At 44.5% G+C, this 15,145-nt stretch overlaps 1 protein-coding gene across 1 annotated transcript in view; it reads left to right on the top strand.

The window, feature by feature from the left end:
• Positions 1 to 1,457: 1,457 nt before the first annotated feature.
• The window catches only part of DCLRE1C (DNA cross-link repair 1C), a 36,366-nt gene continuing 22,678 nt past the window's right edge, over positions 1,458 to 15,145 (top strand). The window contains 3 exon segments of the mRNA XM_040967912.1: positions 1,458 to 1,609; positions 9,864 to 9,915; positions 13,034 to 13,118. Of these exon segments, the coding sequence (XP_040823846.1) occupies positions 1,501 to 1,609; positions 9,864 to 9,915; positions 13,034 to 13,118 (246 nt within the window). The 5' untranslated portion in view covers positions 1,458 to 1,500.

Here is a 15,145-nt window from a genome sequence, read left to right as displayed (position 1 = left end):
GGGAAGAGAAATGATCTGAATTTCATAATCAGAAACACTGCCAAGGTGGCTGCATCCACATGTCAATCCAGTTCATCTTGAGAAGAGGGTGATGAGTAACATAAAAGTAGGACAGGGAAACTCGAATCCCAAAGTGGGCGGCTGGGAGTCGGAGATTCGAACCCAATATCACAGCACCTGTGTCAGAGGCGCCGTAGAGGCTTAGCTTCATTTCTGGGAGACACTTCCCAGCTGTGTAACTACTACAGGTCTTGTCATCGTGCCCTGCACAGCCAGCATTTCAAAAAACTTTCCAGTTGTTTGTGATTAAACATTATGATATCTACAGGGACTTACTTGGGAAAAGCATAATACATCTGCAGTGACTTTTTATTTAGTGAATTTTTTTTAACGATTTATTTTTTATTTTTATTGGAAAGGAAGATATGCACAGAGGAGAGACAGAGAGGAAGGTCTTCCGTCCGATGTCCGATAGTTCACTCCCCAAATGACCGCAACAGCTGGTGCTGAGCTGATCCGAAGCTAGGAGCTTCTTCCAGGTCTCCCACAAGGGTGCAGGGTCCCAATGCTTTGGGCCGTCCTCAACTGCTTTCCCAGGCCACAAGCAGGGAGCTGGATGGGAAGCAGGGCTGCCGGGATTAGAACCAGTGCCCATATAGGACCCTGGAGCATTGAAGGGGAAGAGTTTTATTGCTACGCTATCGCGCCGGGCCCTATTTAGTGAATCTTAATACTAAAACCTTGTCAGACCTTTGCCCCATCATGCATTTTCTCTTCTCTAAATCCTTCTGGCTTGCTACAATGTAGCTTCAAGAGCCTAAAACATTACTTGGTGTGTGTGTGTGTGTGTGTGTGTGTGTGTGTGTGTGTGTGTGTGTGTGTTTAATTTACTTAACATCATTTATCTGAGTTGTGCTCATCAGGGATGGCTTAGCCACATTTGTAGACGGGACATATACATGGAAGATGAAACTAATAGAGAATCTACCTCAGAGGCAACCTTCTCGTACAATTCAGAGAAAAAGAGAAAAACACGTTCAGTTTCCAAGTAGGAAGCCAAACTGAGTCTGGTTTGAAAGCACACCTGCTTGACCCATTTCGCCTTCTCAGATGTGGTCACCTGCTAGGCGATAAATGGCTTTTCCTCCACCCTATTGTACGTGTAACTTTACTGACACGGGCGACTCTTCAGTAGAGGGACACTCAGGTTTTGTTGATTTCTGGCAGAGATGAGACTCTTGACTGTATAGCCTTAATTCCCTGCTGGCCACTTTAGGACCAGGCAAACTCGGGCTTCTAGGATATTTAAACCGCTAGGCGCCCAGGCGGGAACCCCACTCGGCTCTCCTCGGCTGCGCTCGGACCGTGGGCTCCTCTGATTGGCCCAGGCTGAGCCCGGTCAGCCAATGAGGAGGCGGCGCGCAGTTCCCGGAAGTAGTGGGGCGGTCAGAGTCGGCCTGGGCTTCCCTCGGCAGCCGGGGGGTCGGGGTCGGCGGCGCGATGAGTTGCTTTGAGGGCCAGATGGCCGAGTATCCAACCATCTCCATAGACCGCTTCGACCGGGAGAACCTGAGGGCCCGCGCCTACTTCCTGTCCCACTGCCACAAGGGTGAGTAGGGAGCGGTGCTGTGGGCTGTGGCAGCCGGAGTCGAGCCCGAACCCGTACCGCCTGTGCCCCGCGGCCCCGAGCCGGTGTGGGTCGGGTACTGCTCTCGGGTTCCTGTGGGGGAGCCCCTTAAGGGGCCGGGAAGTCAGGTTGGTGAGGATTGGATGGTCCCTCCTCCCCCATCGCGCAGCCTCTCTTCCACGAAGTACAAGAAAACAAGGTTGGGGCAAATTGTGCCACACCTGCACCCGGCGTCCAATCGAGAAGCGGGTCTGAAAGCTCCCTGAGATGCAAGCGTCCCACGTGGGCTGCTCTGTGTCCAGTCCAACTCCATGCTAATGCACCTGCTTTGAAAAGCAAGTTCAAGGTGTCCTAAAGTGTTTGGGCTCCTATCACTCCTACGGGAGACTGGGAGAAGCTCCTCCCAGGTCATTGCGGCTATCCGGGAAATGAAGCAAGAGATGGAAGACCACTTTTTCTGTCTCCCCCTTCTCTCTGTGACTCTGACTTCAATTAAGTAAACAAATATTGAAAAAAAAATGGCCACCATGCTCCCAGGACATTCTACTAAGGTTTCACAACTAGACAGGCATTAAGTTTAGAATGTCATGTTTCATGCGGGCTGGAGGCTAGATGTCTCAGGTGAGGAGGGTACCAACCAGTCCTCAGGGCTTGACTGCCACTCTGTTCGTTCCCAGCATCTGTCATGGTGCCCCAGAAGTAGCTAATGGAAGCAGGCAGGCAGCGGTTCGTGGCAGTGTGGTTTTCCACAGTAGGATACCTGCACCTTCCCTGCTGGGGCTGTGTTGCAGAGGGTAAAGGTGCCAGAAATGTTTTTAAAGCTTATTGAGTGCATCAGGACACTGCCTGTCTTCCAGGAGTTGATGTGAAGCCCAGGTGCCGTGTGTGGGATCTCAATCCCTTAGCTAATTCTGAAGCTGTTGCTGTTTTAAGGGTCTCTCTGCTTCTCCGTGATCTCTTGTTAATGAGGAAACTCTGGCACTCCTTGTTCCAGGAGTCAGGACTACGATGGGGAGTTTCTCAGAGGGGCTGTTGATGTTTGAAACTAACATTTTGGTTTTGGGGGTTCGCTAAGGACCCACTGTTGGTTGAGGCTGCTGCTGTGTTTTCTCTGTAAGTCAACTATCCCTAGAGTCCCTGAACTCAAAATGTAAAATAACTGCTCGAAAGAGAGACTTGTTTGAGCCAAGACAAACCAAACAAAAAGCCTTTCATTGATGGGTCAGCTCCAACAACCAGCACAGATTCTGAGAACTCCAGCCAGCAATCTGATAGTATTTGCAGAAAAACAGATGAGAGACGTAGAAAACAACTCAATTGGCTCCCTCTTGCCTAGTCTATCAACCAGTGAATTGGTTGCAGCTTAGTTGGTTGGCCACAGGTCCTGCTGCTTAATGCAGGGGCCCTATCCAAATCAGCAGTGTCTTACAAAATTTATTTAACATAGTCCTGTAATAGCAGAGTATGGTGTAGGAGCTTGCCCTTCATGTTTAGGGGTAGTGAGAGATTGGGGGAATAACTCATGGAAAGGAATTTGTGAAACCATCATCACATCTATACGTTAAGCAGGGAGCTGACTATTGTAGAGCAGTTCATAATAATCATGTGTGGATCTCTTAACCAGGATGTAAATTCATCAAGGGAAAGAACACGTGCTTTGGAGGTTTCCCACAGTGCGTGTTGATGCAGTATGGGTGCAGGGGCTCAGACACTTGGGTCTCTTGCTGCTGCTGCTTTCCTAGGTATATTAGCTGAGAACTGGATCAGAAGTGGACTCTAACCAGCACCCTTTTGGGATGCCAGTGTTGCAGGAGGCTGTTTAATGTGCTGTGCCACAGCACTGGCCCTTTGGGTTATAGACTTCTTAGATTGTCTCCCCCAGATTCGGTTGTTGAAGCTGTCTTTGGGGATAGGATTTTAGGAGGTCATTAAGGCTGAGAGTGTAAAGGTAGAGGTGGGAGTCTTACTCTAGTAGGATTAGTGGCCTCCTAAGAGGAAGCAAGAGATGGGGCTGTTTTCATGAAGATACAGGGGAAGGTGGCTATCTCCCAGGTTAGTTTCTGGAGAGTCCTCACCAGAAACTAAATTGGCCTGCACCTTGATTTTTTTGGTTTCTCAGCTTCCTGAAATGTGAGAAAATTTCTGTTACGTAAGCCACACATTTTATGTATTTTTTTTTAAATGGCAGCTTGAACAAGCTGATGAAGAATATTTGACAAAAATGTGTGGATCCTTTTGCTCATTTTTTATTTTGCTAATGTCACATTTTGATGTAATTTGGAATAGGCCGTGAATCCCAGTGATGCCTGGGATGTAGTGCTATGTTCAGGGTGGGCTTTACTAGACATCAGGAAGGCCCAGCAGGGTCAGCATTGCAGCATCCCTGGGGTTAAGTTGCCATCTTTCACACAGGGAATGCCATAGGAATGCTGGTTCAAATCCTGGCTGCTCCACTTTCATTCAGCTCCCTGCCAAACACCTGGAAGGCTAGGATGGAATTCCTGGCCCCTCTGATGAGGTGGCATCAGAGATAGTGGCTCAGGGAGAAGATTCTTTGAAGGGGCAATTTCCAGTGACTGTTTTTGGGCAGGATTACAGATCCAGTCCTCAGAGTACCAAGCACATTCAGCCAGGCTCTTGTAACCCACAGTTAGCAAGGGACCTTAGAATGATGGGGAAGGAGAGGATGGTGTGCTACAACAGCTCTTGGATGATACCCACCGAGAGTGAGCACGGAGCAGAAACTGGAGTCAATCCCCTTTTCACCATGAGACAAGTGCTTTAGAAACACCAGTTCCAGAGAGTCCTGCCCTGGAATGTACCCATAGACCCTAAAATACTAGACCAAGTGTGATCTGAAAGGGTTCACCTTTGAGAGAACAGGCAGATCTGTGGGGATATGTGCCCAGTTAATAGCTGCCCAGTGAGGTGCTGTGACTGTCTTGTTCTCATTGGGTTTGAGGCGTGTGTGAGGGTGGTGGTGATTGTAACTGAAGACAATTGGTTGGTTATTGTTGTCACGTGCCGAAGATTCAGAATGTATTGTATGTATAAGACATACCGTATGTTGAACTGTGAGATGTTAGGCTAAAGGGCAGTTCAGTTGGAAGGCAGTTATGTCAGTTAACTGCACTTAGCGTTACCAAAGGTAGGCAGCATTCTAACTCCTGTCTTCTAATTATCTGTTATTCAGCTTCTCTGATTAGTAATATCTAGGATTTTAAGAAAGGGGCAGTCAGAGAAAGCCCCTTACAGAGCAAATCCACGTCCTGGGTTACAGTCATGGAGAGATTAGCAAGATGGGCCATATGTGCTAGTCCCACCTGCACTTTCTTCCCTTCTTTATGCATGTCTGGATGCCAGAGAGTTTGAGAGACACAAACTCAAGAGAAAAGCTGAAGGAAGCTTCTGTTTATTCTCATTCCAAATGGGAAACAAACCCATCTGTTGCAGGTACTCCCTTGGGGTGCAACCTCAGATCTGGAGATTCTTTACACACATATACACACATGCCCACCTTTAAAACAAAGTCTGAGGCTGACAGTCACCACTGCCTGGCCTAGATACAAACTAGAGGATGGAGAAAGTTAGCCTCCAGGGGAAGTGTTTAACGACACCATTCACCTCCCGGTAATCCCCTTACTCCCAAGGTTTGTTCTCTCTGTCAAAGCTTTAGCTCCGGCAGAGCCTCAGGCTAATTGACCAGGGCCCTTTTCTCTGCAAGGCCTTGGGGAGATTTAAGGAGATTTGCATACTTTCACAGATGGCCCTGAAGATACTATAGAGGACTTCCAGAATTTAGCATGGGTGTCTGAGTTAACCTTGAAGGAAGTAATATTGCTCTTCCACTGGACTCTAACAAGGTCACAGAAGCTTGCAATTGTGTAGGTGGCAAAGGATTTATGGGTGCATCGTATATATCCCATGGACATGACCCTAAAATTACAATCTGAATAAGAGATGACTTTCCCTACAGATGAACAGGCCCCAGAACAATCCTCACTAGGATCCTAAGTCATGCAGGTGATTAAAAAAAGGAAGTGTCTTGTTGTCTGTGTTATAGAGGACCTAAAGATAATTAGAGCCAAACCACTCAGCTACTCTAAAGGATCTCGGATAGACCAAGAACCATGGGAAAATCCCTCTGTCTTCACAGATGCCTAAGGGAGACTTTAATGAAATATACCCTGCTTAGCTCCTGATTTCTGCAGAAGGACAGGCAATTTCAAAGAAACAATTCCTGATCCAGTCTGCTCCAGACATCAGGAGAAAACTATAAAAATCCACAGGGGATCCTGAAAGCACCCTGATGATTCTTGCAGGTGGTTGTGACAGTCTTGTGTAGCAAGGATCAGGAGAGGACTTACAAATAGGAGCAAACAAGTTTAAGGAGAGGTGTGCATCTGTTGGCAGCAGCAGTGGACATTTGTCCAAGATTGTCAGAGTGGACCTCCAGGGCCATGTCCTATTTGTAGAAGAGACCACTGGGAGCTTGAGTGTCCCTAAAGGCCAAGAATTCTGCTGTTAGGCATCTCCAGTAGACCTCCCTCTCACCCAAGACGGAGGAGCAAGGACCCTCTTTCCAGGCTCTGGTGACACATCAGATTAGCACCCAGGAACCCTGCAAAGTTCTTAAATAGAAGGAAGACTTAGAAAATTCCTTCTAGTCACCAGAGCAACTTTCTGTCCTCTACTCCAGTTTTGGCACCCCCACTGTCTCATAGTCTCATAATGTGACCATAAAAAGTGTTTCAGGACCCGTCAGGTTAAATATTTCACCCAACCTTTGAGCTGTGTCTCGTATGATGTAACACTCATTTTTGATCATACTGGAAAGCCCAGCAACACCTCTTCTAGGTAGAGACCTCCTGGCCCAGATGTATTCAATAGTTCTTATAGGACCTGAGGAAATTTCAGAGATAGACCTCAATCCCAAAGAATGGAGAGTACTCAGGAAAAAGCTGGTCTGACTCAGCTTGTTTAGCTTAAAAAAAAAAATCCATATGCCCTCATCAAAGACAGTTTCCATTAAGACCTGAGACTTGGAAGCGGCGGGGCAGAGCCACAGACCACCCACCCAGGCAATGTGATGTGGTGATGACATTGTCAATAGAGACATACTGGAGGCAATTATAGTGAACTTGTCCATTTATTGATAACCAAGCACAAACTTTTATAGAAAGGGTTCAGGGGAACAAGTCTTCGGGTAGACACAATATTTCTTTCAGATATAAGCATCTATTATATATTATTAGCCTAGTCAATCAGTACAGCTGTCACATACTGTCAGGTCGCACTGTGTAGCCCACCACAACTTATATAACTCACTGGCATCCTGGAGTTGTTTATTACAAGACTATCACAAATTTACCACAAGATGGTATGGGCCAGGGTAGGCAGGGGGGAGGAGACAACCAAGCTACTGGAAAATACTCAAATTACCAGAAGAGGTTGAAAGGGAGGGAAATACTTAGAGGGCCTCAGGCTACTTGCCAACTGCATGGGTCCGCAGGGGTCTCAAGGCTTTCACCGAAACCAAGGTAGGGAAGGGGTCTCAGGTCTCTAGACATGCACCGAAACCATGCTCCTGCTGCCCCTTACATGTGCTAAGTAGGCCAAACCCATCCTGGCACTTGCTTGCCCACACTTAAGAAGGGCCAAATGCCATAGAAAGCAACTTTAAGGTGCAAGGACTTTGAAATCCCTGCAGCACTCCAGCTCTATGGGTTCAAAAGCCCAGTGAGAATGCAGATCAGTACAAGACCTCTGTCTCATACTGAAGCTTTGGTACGCAAGCATTCTAAGGTTCCTGGTGCCAGCGTAGCCTTGATGTCGTGGATCCCAGAAGCAATGATCTAGTTTATCATTTCAAATTTTTCTTTTTGTTTTTTAAAAGATTTATTATTTTTTTTATTTGAAAGACAGATTTTACAGAGAGAAAGATGTTTTCCATCCACTGGTTCAACTGGTTACAGTGGCCAGACCTGAGCTGATTCGAAGCTGAGAGTCAGGAGCTACATCCAGATCTCCCATGTGGGTACAGGGTCCCAAGGACTTGGTCCAGCCCTGCTGCTTTCCCACGCCGTAAGCAGAGATCAGAAGTGAAGTTGAACTGGCACCCATATGGAATGCTGGTGCCACACAGCAGATGATTAGCCTGTTTCACTGCTGCACTGGCCCCCACCATGTCAAATATAAAGGATGCCTTTTGCATTCCTCTGGACTTCAATTCTCAGTGTGTTTGCACTTGAAGCCCCTGCCCTAAATCTACCTATGAGTACAGTCTTTAATTTCTAACTGAAAGATAAAGGGTAGTTTTAGAAGTATTAACTCAATCTAGAGGATCAGCTCAGCAACCTGCAGGATATCTTAGTAAGGAACTTGATTTATGTCCAAGGGATGGCCAACCTTCTTCAGAGCAGTGGCTGCAATCACCCTCCTAAACTGTGAAACCACCAGAGCTCTCTTGAGGCAGGATTTAATAGTGTACACACCACATGACATAACTGGATTGCTGGCCTCAAAAGGAAGTTAATAGATAACTGGCTATAGACACACCAGACATTACTAGAAAGCCTTGCAGTTCAAATTGGGCATGCTCCTTGTCCTGCCGCTTTCTTCCAATGGAAGGCCCTAGACCTGATTGTGAACAGGTAGTCTTGCAGATATGCAGCTAGAGAATATCTTAAAGAAATTCCCCTAGAAAACCCAAACTGGACCTCTTTGCAGATGGGAGTTCCTTTAGGGCACATGAAAGTTGATGGCTGCTCAAGGGCATAGGCTCCGATGCCTGGACCCATCATACTAGAGTGTAAGTCTGCATCTTTGAAGCCCAGCAAACCAGATTCTGGAAGACAACTCCAGATCTGACCTGAGCAAGGACAATGACTGGCATGAAGGCACCAAGGCACTCAAACTGTTGCTTATTGTTAATAACATTGTATTATGTGAAACAGTTTTATAGGCACTGGGATTCCCCTGACCTCTCCCTCCCACAACCCTCCCTCCATGGTGGATTCCTCCACTTTGCTGCATAACCACAGTTCAAGTTCAGTTGAGATTCCTTCATTGCAAGCATATACCTAGCACAGAGTCCAGCATCTTATTGTCCAGATAAGTTCAATGGCTTCTTGGGGAGACCTTCTCTGGTCTGAGGGTAGAGTTAACAGAGTAAAGTCCCGGTCAGTTAAAAGCCCCAACAAAACATCAGCAACAATATACAGTGTTAGGGAATTAATTGACGTAGTATTGAGTAGACAATATGTTAGAAATAATGCAAGTTCAATTTTTCAAAGCACATGGGTTGAGACAGTATCAATGGCAGGTTCAAAAAGAAACAAACAAACAAACAAACAAAAAAAACCCAAAAACTATTGCTTAAGAAGAAGATGCCATTTCAGCTCAGCTGTTTGCATCCAACATTCTGGGTCTTTTTTCTCTTGGTTCTCTATTTGTCTTCCTTCCCATACTCTTTTAAAAATCGTCAAGTTGTCAATTTTGCTCATATAGATGACATTTTTAAAAGATTTATTTATTTTTATTTGAAAGGCAGATTTTACAGATAGAGAGACAAGTCAGTTTCTTGATTAACAATAATATAAAACACTCAAAGCTAACAGGAACCATCATCTGGATAAGAGATGAAACAGAAGTGATTAGTTCAACAGATGCCATCCTGGATGGTAACCCAACTGAGCAGACTGGACTAGGCAGTAAAGATCTTGGCTTTGGTTGAGCATGAGCAAGAAAAGCACATACAGAGGTATATAGCTGTGTAAGTCAGTAGCTTGTATTGTTACTGGGAATGTATTGACTCATCCAGCCTGGGTGGTTAAGGTCTCACCAGTGAACCTGCTGCCACTGGACGCAGTGAGAGTGGGTCACGACGAGTGAGGTCTGAAGGGTGGGTGAGTACAGGGAAGGCTGGAAGCAATGGCAGTCTTCTGTGGCTTCTCAGAGTGACATGGATTCTGTCCTGAGATGTGCCAGGCTACTCTCCTGGGAAATTGCTTTAGATGGGGCAAGGAGAGGCCACTTCTTGTGTTTTCTGTTTTGTTTTCAGAAGGATTTCTCACCTGTTGAAGGAAGAGCTGCTAGCTTACATAAATCAATTCTCTTAGAAGATGAGGCTCTTGTGCTTTAACAGAAAGCTTAAAAAGATGATTCTGTTTCCTTGGGTTCAGAAATCTTCTGAAAAGTAGTAGAATGCTAATGATTTTCTATTCTTTTGTTTTAGATCATATGAAAGGGTTAAGAGCCCCAACACTGAAAAGAAGATTGGAATGCAGGTAGTTTATTTTACTACTTTTTGTTTTTTTTTTTTAAAGTAAAATTTTTAATTGAGAGATAGTATTTATGCAGAAAAATACATCCATCATGAGTGTAGTTATCCTGTCCAGCAGGACAGTCAACGGGGGTCGCAACCACCTAGGAGAGATTGGGGGACAAGAGACACGAAGAATGGACAGCAAGACAGGATGTCTGATCAAGCTGTCAGTTTATTGATTTTAATTGAGGGTTTTTATACTCTTCAGTAACTAAGGCTCAGGGAGGAAAGGAGAAACTAGGATGCAAGCCATGGTCTCCAGACCAATTGTTCTTAAGCAGCCACCATATCAACCATTGTAACCAACATATCAACAATAGCATAGATAATCAGTAACAAGATGTCAGCAGGTACAGCATAAATCACATTCTAAAACAGTTGCTAGAAACAATTGACGCTAAGCGTGTGATTAGTTTCATAACTTCTTTCCCAAGCATCTAGCCAGCCGAGGGTTTTCCACTGGCCCATAGTTCTATATTCAAAATGGCTTCCGTGTGGCTATAGTACACGGCTCCTGACATATAGTCTTTGGGCCTAACATGGTAGCCTAGTGACTGAAGTCCTTGCCTTGCACGCAGCGGGATCCCATATGGGTGCCAGTTTGTGTCCCAGCACTCCGCTTCCCATCCAGCTCCCTGCTTGTGGGCTGAGAAAGCAGTCGAGGACAACCCAAAGCCTTAGGACCCTGCACTGGTGTGGGAGACTTGGAATAAGCTCCTGGTTCCTGGCTTCGGATTGGCTCAGCTCTGGCCATTGTGGGCACCTGGGGGGAGAATCATCGGACAGACAGAGTATCTTCCTCTCTGTCTCTCCTCCTCCTCTCTGTATATCTGATTTTTCCAGTAAAAGTAAAAACAAATCTTTAAAAGAAAAAGAATGTAGTCTGATAAACGATACAATAAACTCATATATATATATATATATATGTGCTTTGCAAATATGCATGTATATTTTTTAAATATTTATTTCATTTTTTTGAAAGGCAGTTGCAGAGACAGAGTGATCTTCTGTCTGCTGATTCACTCCCCAAGTGGCCACAGCAGCCTGAGCTGAGCCAGGCAGAAGTGAGGAGCATGGAACTCCATCTGGTCTCCTGAGTAGGTGACAGGGGTCCACAAACCTGGGCCATCCTCCACTGCTTTCTCAGGCCCATTAACAGAAAGCTGGATCAGAAATGAAGCAGCTGAGACTGGAAGTGGTGTTTGTAAAGGATGGCAGTGATGCAGACGGTGGCATAACCTGCTGCGCGTAGCTCCCAGGAAATGTATTTGAGAGGACGTTTTGACCTTTGAGTCAACAGGTGTCAGTATCTGCTAATCAGTTGCTGTAGACTGTGTCCTTCACAATGATGACTAATATCTATCGACTACTTAACTATATTCTGGACACTCTGTATTTCTTATTTCAGCAGCATGTTCTGAGGGCCTGCATTGAGTAGGACATTGGCCTGGAGCCTGAGAATATGTGAGGAGCACAATGTGAAAACCCTGCCCTTGTGGAGCTGACATTCTCCTCAGGGCCTCTTGATAGCCTTTGGAATCAATACTGTGATTATATTTTATAGATGAGGACAATGAAGAACCAGAAGGTTAAGTTAGGTGCCCAGTGTCATGCAGCCAGTAAGTGGCAGGACCAGGATTTCAACTAGGTCTGTCTTGACTTTAGACCCTGTGCATCGGTTTGCTGCTGCGAATGAATTGCTTCGAAATTGAGTTGCATAAAGCAGCCCTAGTCCTGTGTTGGCTCTGTGTCTGCGGAGCTGGAATTCTGACAGAATATGATGGTGATCGGCGGCTTCTGTCTGCTTGGGAGTCATGTGGGGCTGGAATTATCCACAGACTCCCATCACTGTGTGCCACCTGAATTGGGTAGATTCAAATGGTCAGAAGCTACAACAGCTGGGCTTCCTTAGGCACCCCTTTCCATCCTGGAAAAGTTCTTAACTTGATGGTTTCAGAACTGAAATTCATAAATGGAAACCTCAGGTTAAAAAGAATGAGGGAACTCCAAAAAGTCTATGAAAAAAATGAAATTAAAAAATGAAATTGTTTTTGTACATTTTTGAAACTTGTGCCTTGTTTTTTCTTAATAGGCATTTTCCATGAACTTTTTGAAGCCCCTCATGTATCCCAAGAGAGAATTTGGAGGAAGCCAGATTGCTGGACTGTAGCTTAGAAAATGGTGCAATTCCTCCCACAGTGTTCTGGGGGTATGGCAGTTCCCAAGATCTGCCCAGGTCCAGTGGGAGGGAGTATAGACTGTTCCTGTCAGTGAAGGTATTTTGATATCTGTTATGTGGAAAGAGAGTGTCTGGATGGGTTCAGGTAGTGAGTGTGCCATCTTTAGAAAATACAGTTTACTGTGGACTGTATTCTAAAGTCTAAGCTGTATTACTTATTTTACAAAAATTGTTTTTTTGAAAGAATTACAGAGAGAAGGAGAGACAGAGATCCTCCATCACAAAGTATACTCCTCAAATGGCCACAACAACCAGAGCTGAGTTGGTCTGAACCCAGGAGCCAGGAGCTTCTTCCCCATCTCCCACATGGGAGTAGAGGCCCAAGGACTTCTTGCTATCCTCCACTGCTTTCTCAGGCCGTAAGCAGGGTGCTGGATTGGAAGTGGACTAACCAGATCTCAAACCAGTGCCAACCTCATGTACTCCTGGAATTTTAAAGTTTATTATTAAATCAATTTGTTTTCTTAAACCTAGTAGATATATATGCAATAAAAAGCAAAAGTCTTGGTTCTGGGCACCCGTTGTTCTATCTCTAGTGGTGACTGAACATATGATGGTGTGTTTCCACATTTACCTGATTATGTATTTTAAACAGTATTTTGTTCCATCTGCCTCTTTGATTCCCGTATGCTCTTGTTGGGACTGCAATATCAAATAGTCCATGGAGTATATGTGTATTGGCAACTATTTTGACATTCATGTGCCAGTACAATTACTGAATCATAGAAAACTGATGTGTGATAGTGTATTTTCTAGTCCCCAAGATAGTTCATTTTGAAATATACTGAAACAATTTTCTGTTTATTTCTATTGTTTGAATTTTTCGTATTTTTCCTTTCAGCTTGAAGGTTTATCTGTACTGCTCGCCTGTTACCAAGGAATTGTTGTTAACTAGCCCAAAATACAGATTTTGGGAGAAACGAATTGTAAGTTTTATGTCTTGAATAATGCTAATTATTTTTAAAGGTAAAATATTTTTAGAAGTAGATTGAAAAGAGTACTGGAATGTCCCAAACCCAGTTCCTCTTCATTATAATATCCATGTTAATTAGAATATTGATATTTATTTGTTCTTTATAGTTCAGCAGCGTAAGAACATTTTGCTGTTAACTTCTTTATCTTTCTGTAAAGTTTGATCTATGTCTTCAAATTTGTTTATTTAATCTTACTGACTTGCTAGCTAAGAAGTATTTTAATGTTTTACAGTGTAAAATATTCATTAACATAAGTTCTTTTATGTAACTTATGGGATAGATTAGAGGAAATGTATGATCAAAATAATAAAAATATAATGGATAGCTTTTGGCCTTGCAAAGTACAACGGATTTATCCCATGTAAAATAGGAAAGGGAGAAAAGTGTGTATCTATACATAAAAAAAAAAAAGATGGAAGAAAAAATTCCGCTTATAACAGTAGTTGCAATAAATATGAATGTGCTTAATTCAATTCTTTATCAAAACACACATTTCTAGTTATAGTCAAAAAAAGTAAGGAAAATTTGCCAGTGTTAGTCTATTAGAGACATGGGGAGTGGGGGTAGACGGAGCCATGGGAGGATATGAGGATATGTTCAGTTTGAGCTGAAGGAAGAAAAGAGAGATATACTAGATAATTAGAAACCCAAAATGGTAAAATTTCAATTTTTATATCCAACGAAATCAAATTAACAGTGTAAAAGAGCCATAAAAACTTATATTTCTAAGAGGATATTATTTGCCGTTAATAAAGAACAATGGGGTCAAGAAGATACAAATGTATATGTGATTGATTAAATAGCCTTCAACTGGACAAAGCTAGTACTTCCCTCTGTCACCCCAGGCCTGGATCGAGGAAGGAGAGCCATAGCAAATGAGTGGAATCGGGGCTTGTTTGGAGCAGGATTCACACACTCAGGGAGCTGATGGAGAAGTCTGCAGGAGTGTTGAGAAGAGTGATGTTGCTGGCAGCTTTCAAGTCCTGCCTCCTCCTTTCCCTGTGCCCTACATTTGGGATACCTGATCATTTGTATTGTCTCTGCATCCTGTATTTTATATTTTTATCTTTGCCTGTGTATTGGTGTGAAATTCAAACTAGGCAAGCTAGACCTGTCCCTTCATCAGCATGAAAACCACATGAGCCCCTTCAGTTGCAGCTTGGGTGCTGTGTGTTTATCTGAAAGTCTTGTGATGGGTGGAATACATTTTTCTCCTTTGAGTGTGTGTGTGTGTGTGTGTGTGCATGTGTGTGTGTGAGAGAGAGTGTGTGTATGTGTGTGTGTGAGAGAGATCTGATTCATCTCAATATCTCACCTTTTGGTGAGGAGGAAGGGTTCATCCCCCCTCCTCCAGGGATCACAGAATATTGTCTGTAACCCAGGCTTGAAGCTGCTGCAAGTGAATTGGCCAAAGTCAGGAAGGAAAGCAGGAAGGGAAGTGGATAAGTGGAGTCAAGGTTTAATCCACAACGATTTAATCCTTAAGTGATTCTGTCATTTCCAACATGGGGAATGCTGGTCACTCCCATAGCATTGACTCATCTCCTGCTGACCCAGGACTTTATGAAGTTGCAGGTAGATACCCAGAAGATTCTGGAGTTGCTGCAGTGCTGCCTGGTCCAGCTCAGTGAGCTCATGGGCCTGGTGTAGTAGCCTAGTGGCTAAAATCCTTAACTTGCATGTGCTGAGATCCCATATGGGCACCACCTCATGTCCTGGCTGCTCCACATCCTTTCCAGCTCCCTGCTTGTGGCCTGGGAAAGCAGTTGAGGATAGCCCAAAGCCTTGGGACCCTGTACTCACATGGGAGACCTGGAAGAAGTTCCTGACTCTTGGCTTTGGATCAGCTCAGCTCCAGCCATTGCAGCCACTTGGGGAGTGAGCCAGTGGATGGAAGATCTTTCTGTCTCTCCTTCCCTCTGCATATCTGCCTTTCCAATAAAAACAAATAAATCTTAAGAAAAAGAAAAAGAAAAAAC

The sequence above is a fragment of the Ochotona curzoniae genome, unplaced genomic scaffold, assembly GCF_017591425.1.
Source record: "Ochotona curzoniae isolate NIBS_2020 unplaced genomic scaffold, NIBS_Ocur_1.0 scaffold_4683, whole genome shotgun sequence".
Taxonomy (NCBI): Eukaryota; Metazoa; Chordata; class Mammalia; order Lagomorpha; family Ochotonidae; genus Ochotona; species Ochotona curzoniae.
Note: the sequence above shows the minus strand (reverse complement) of the source record. Positions and strands in the feature narration are given on the sequence as shown.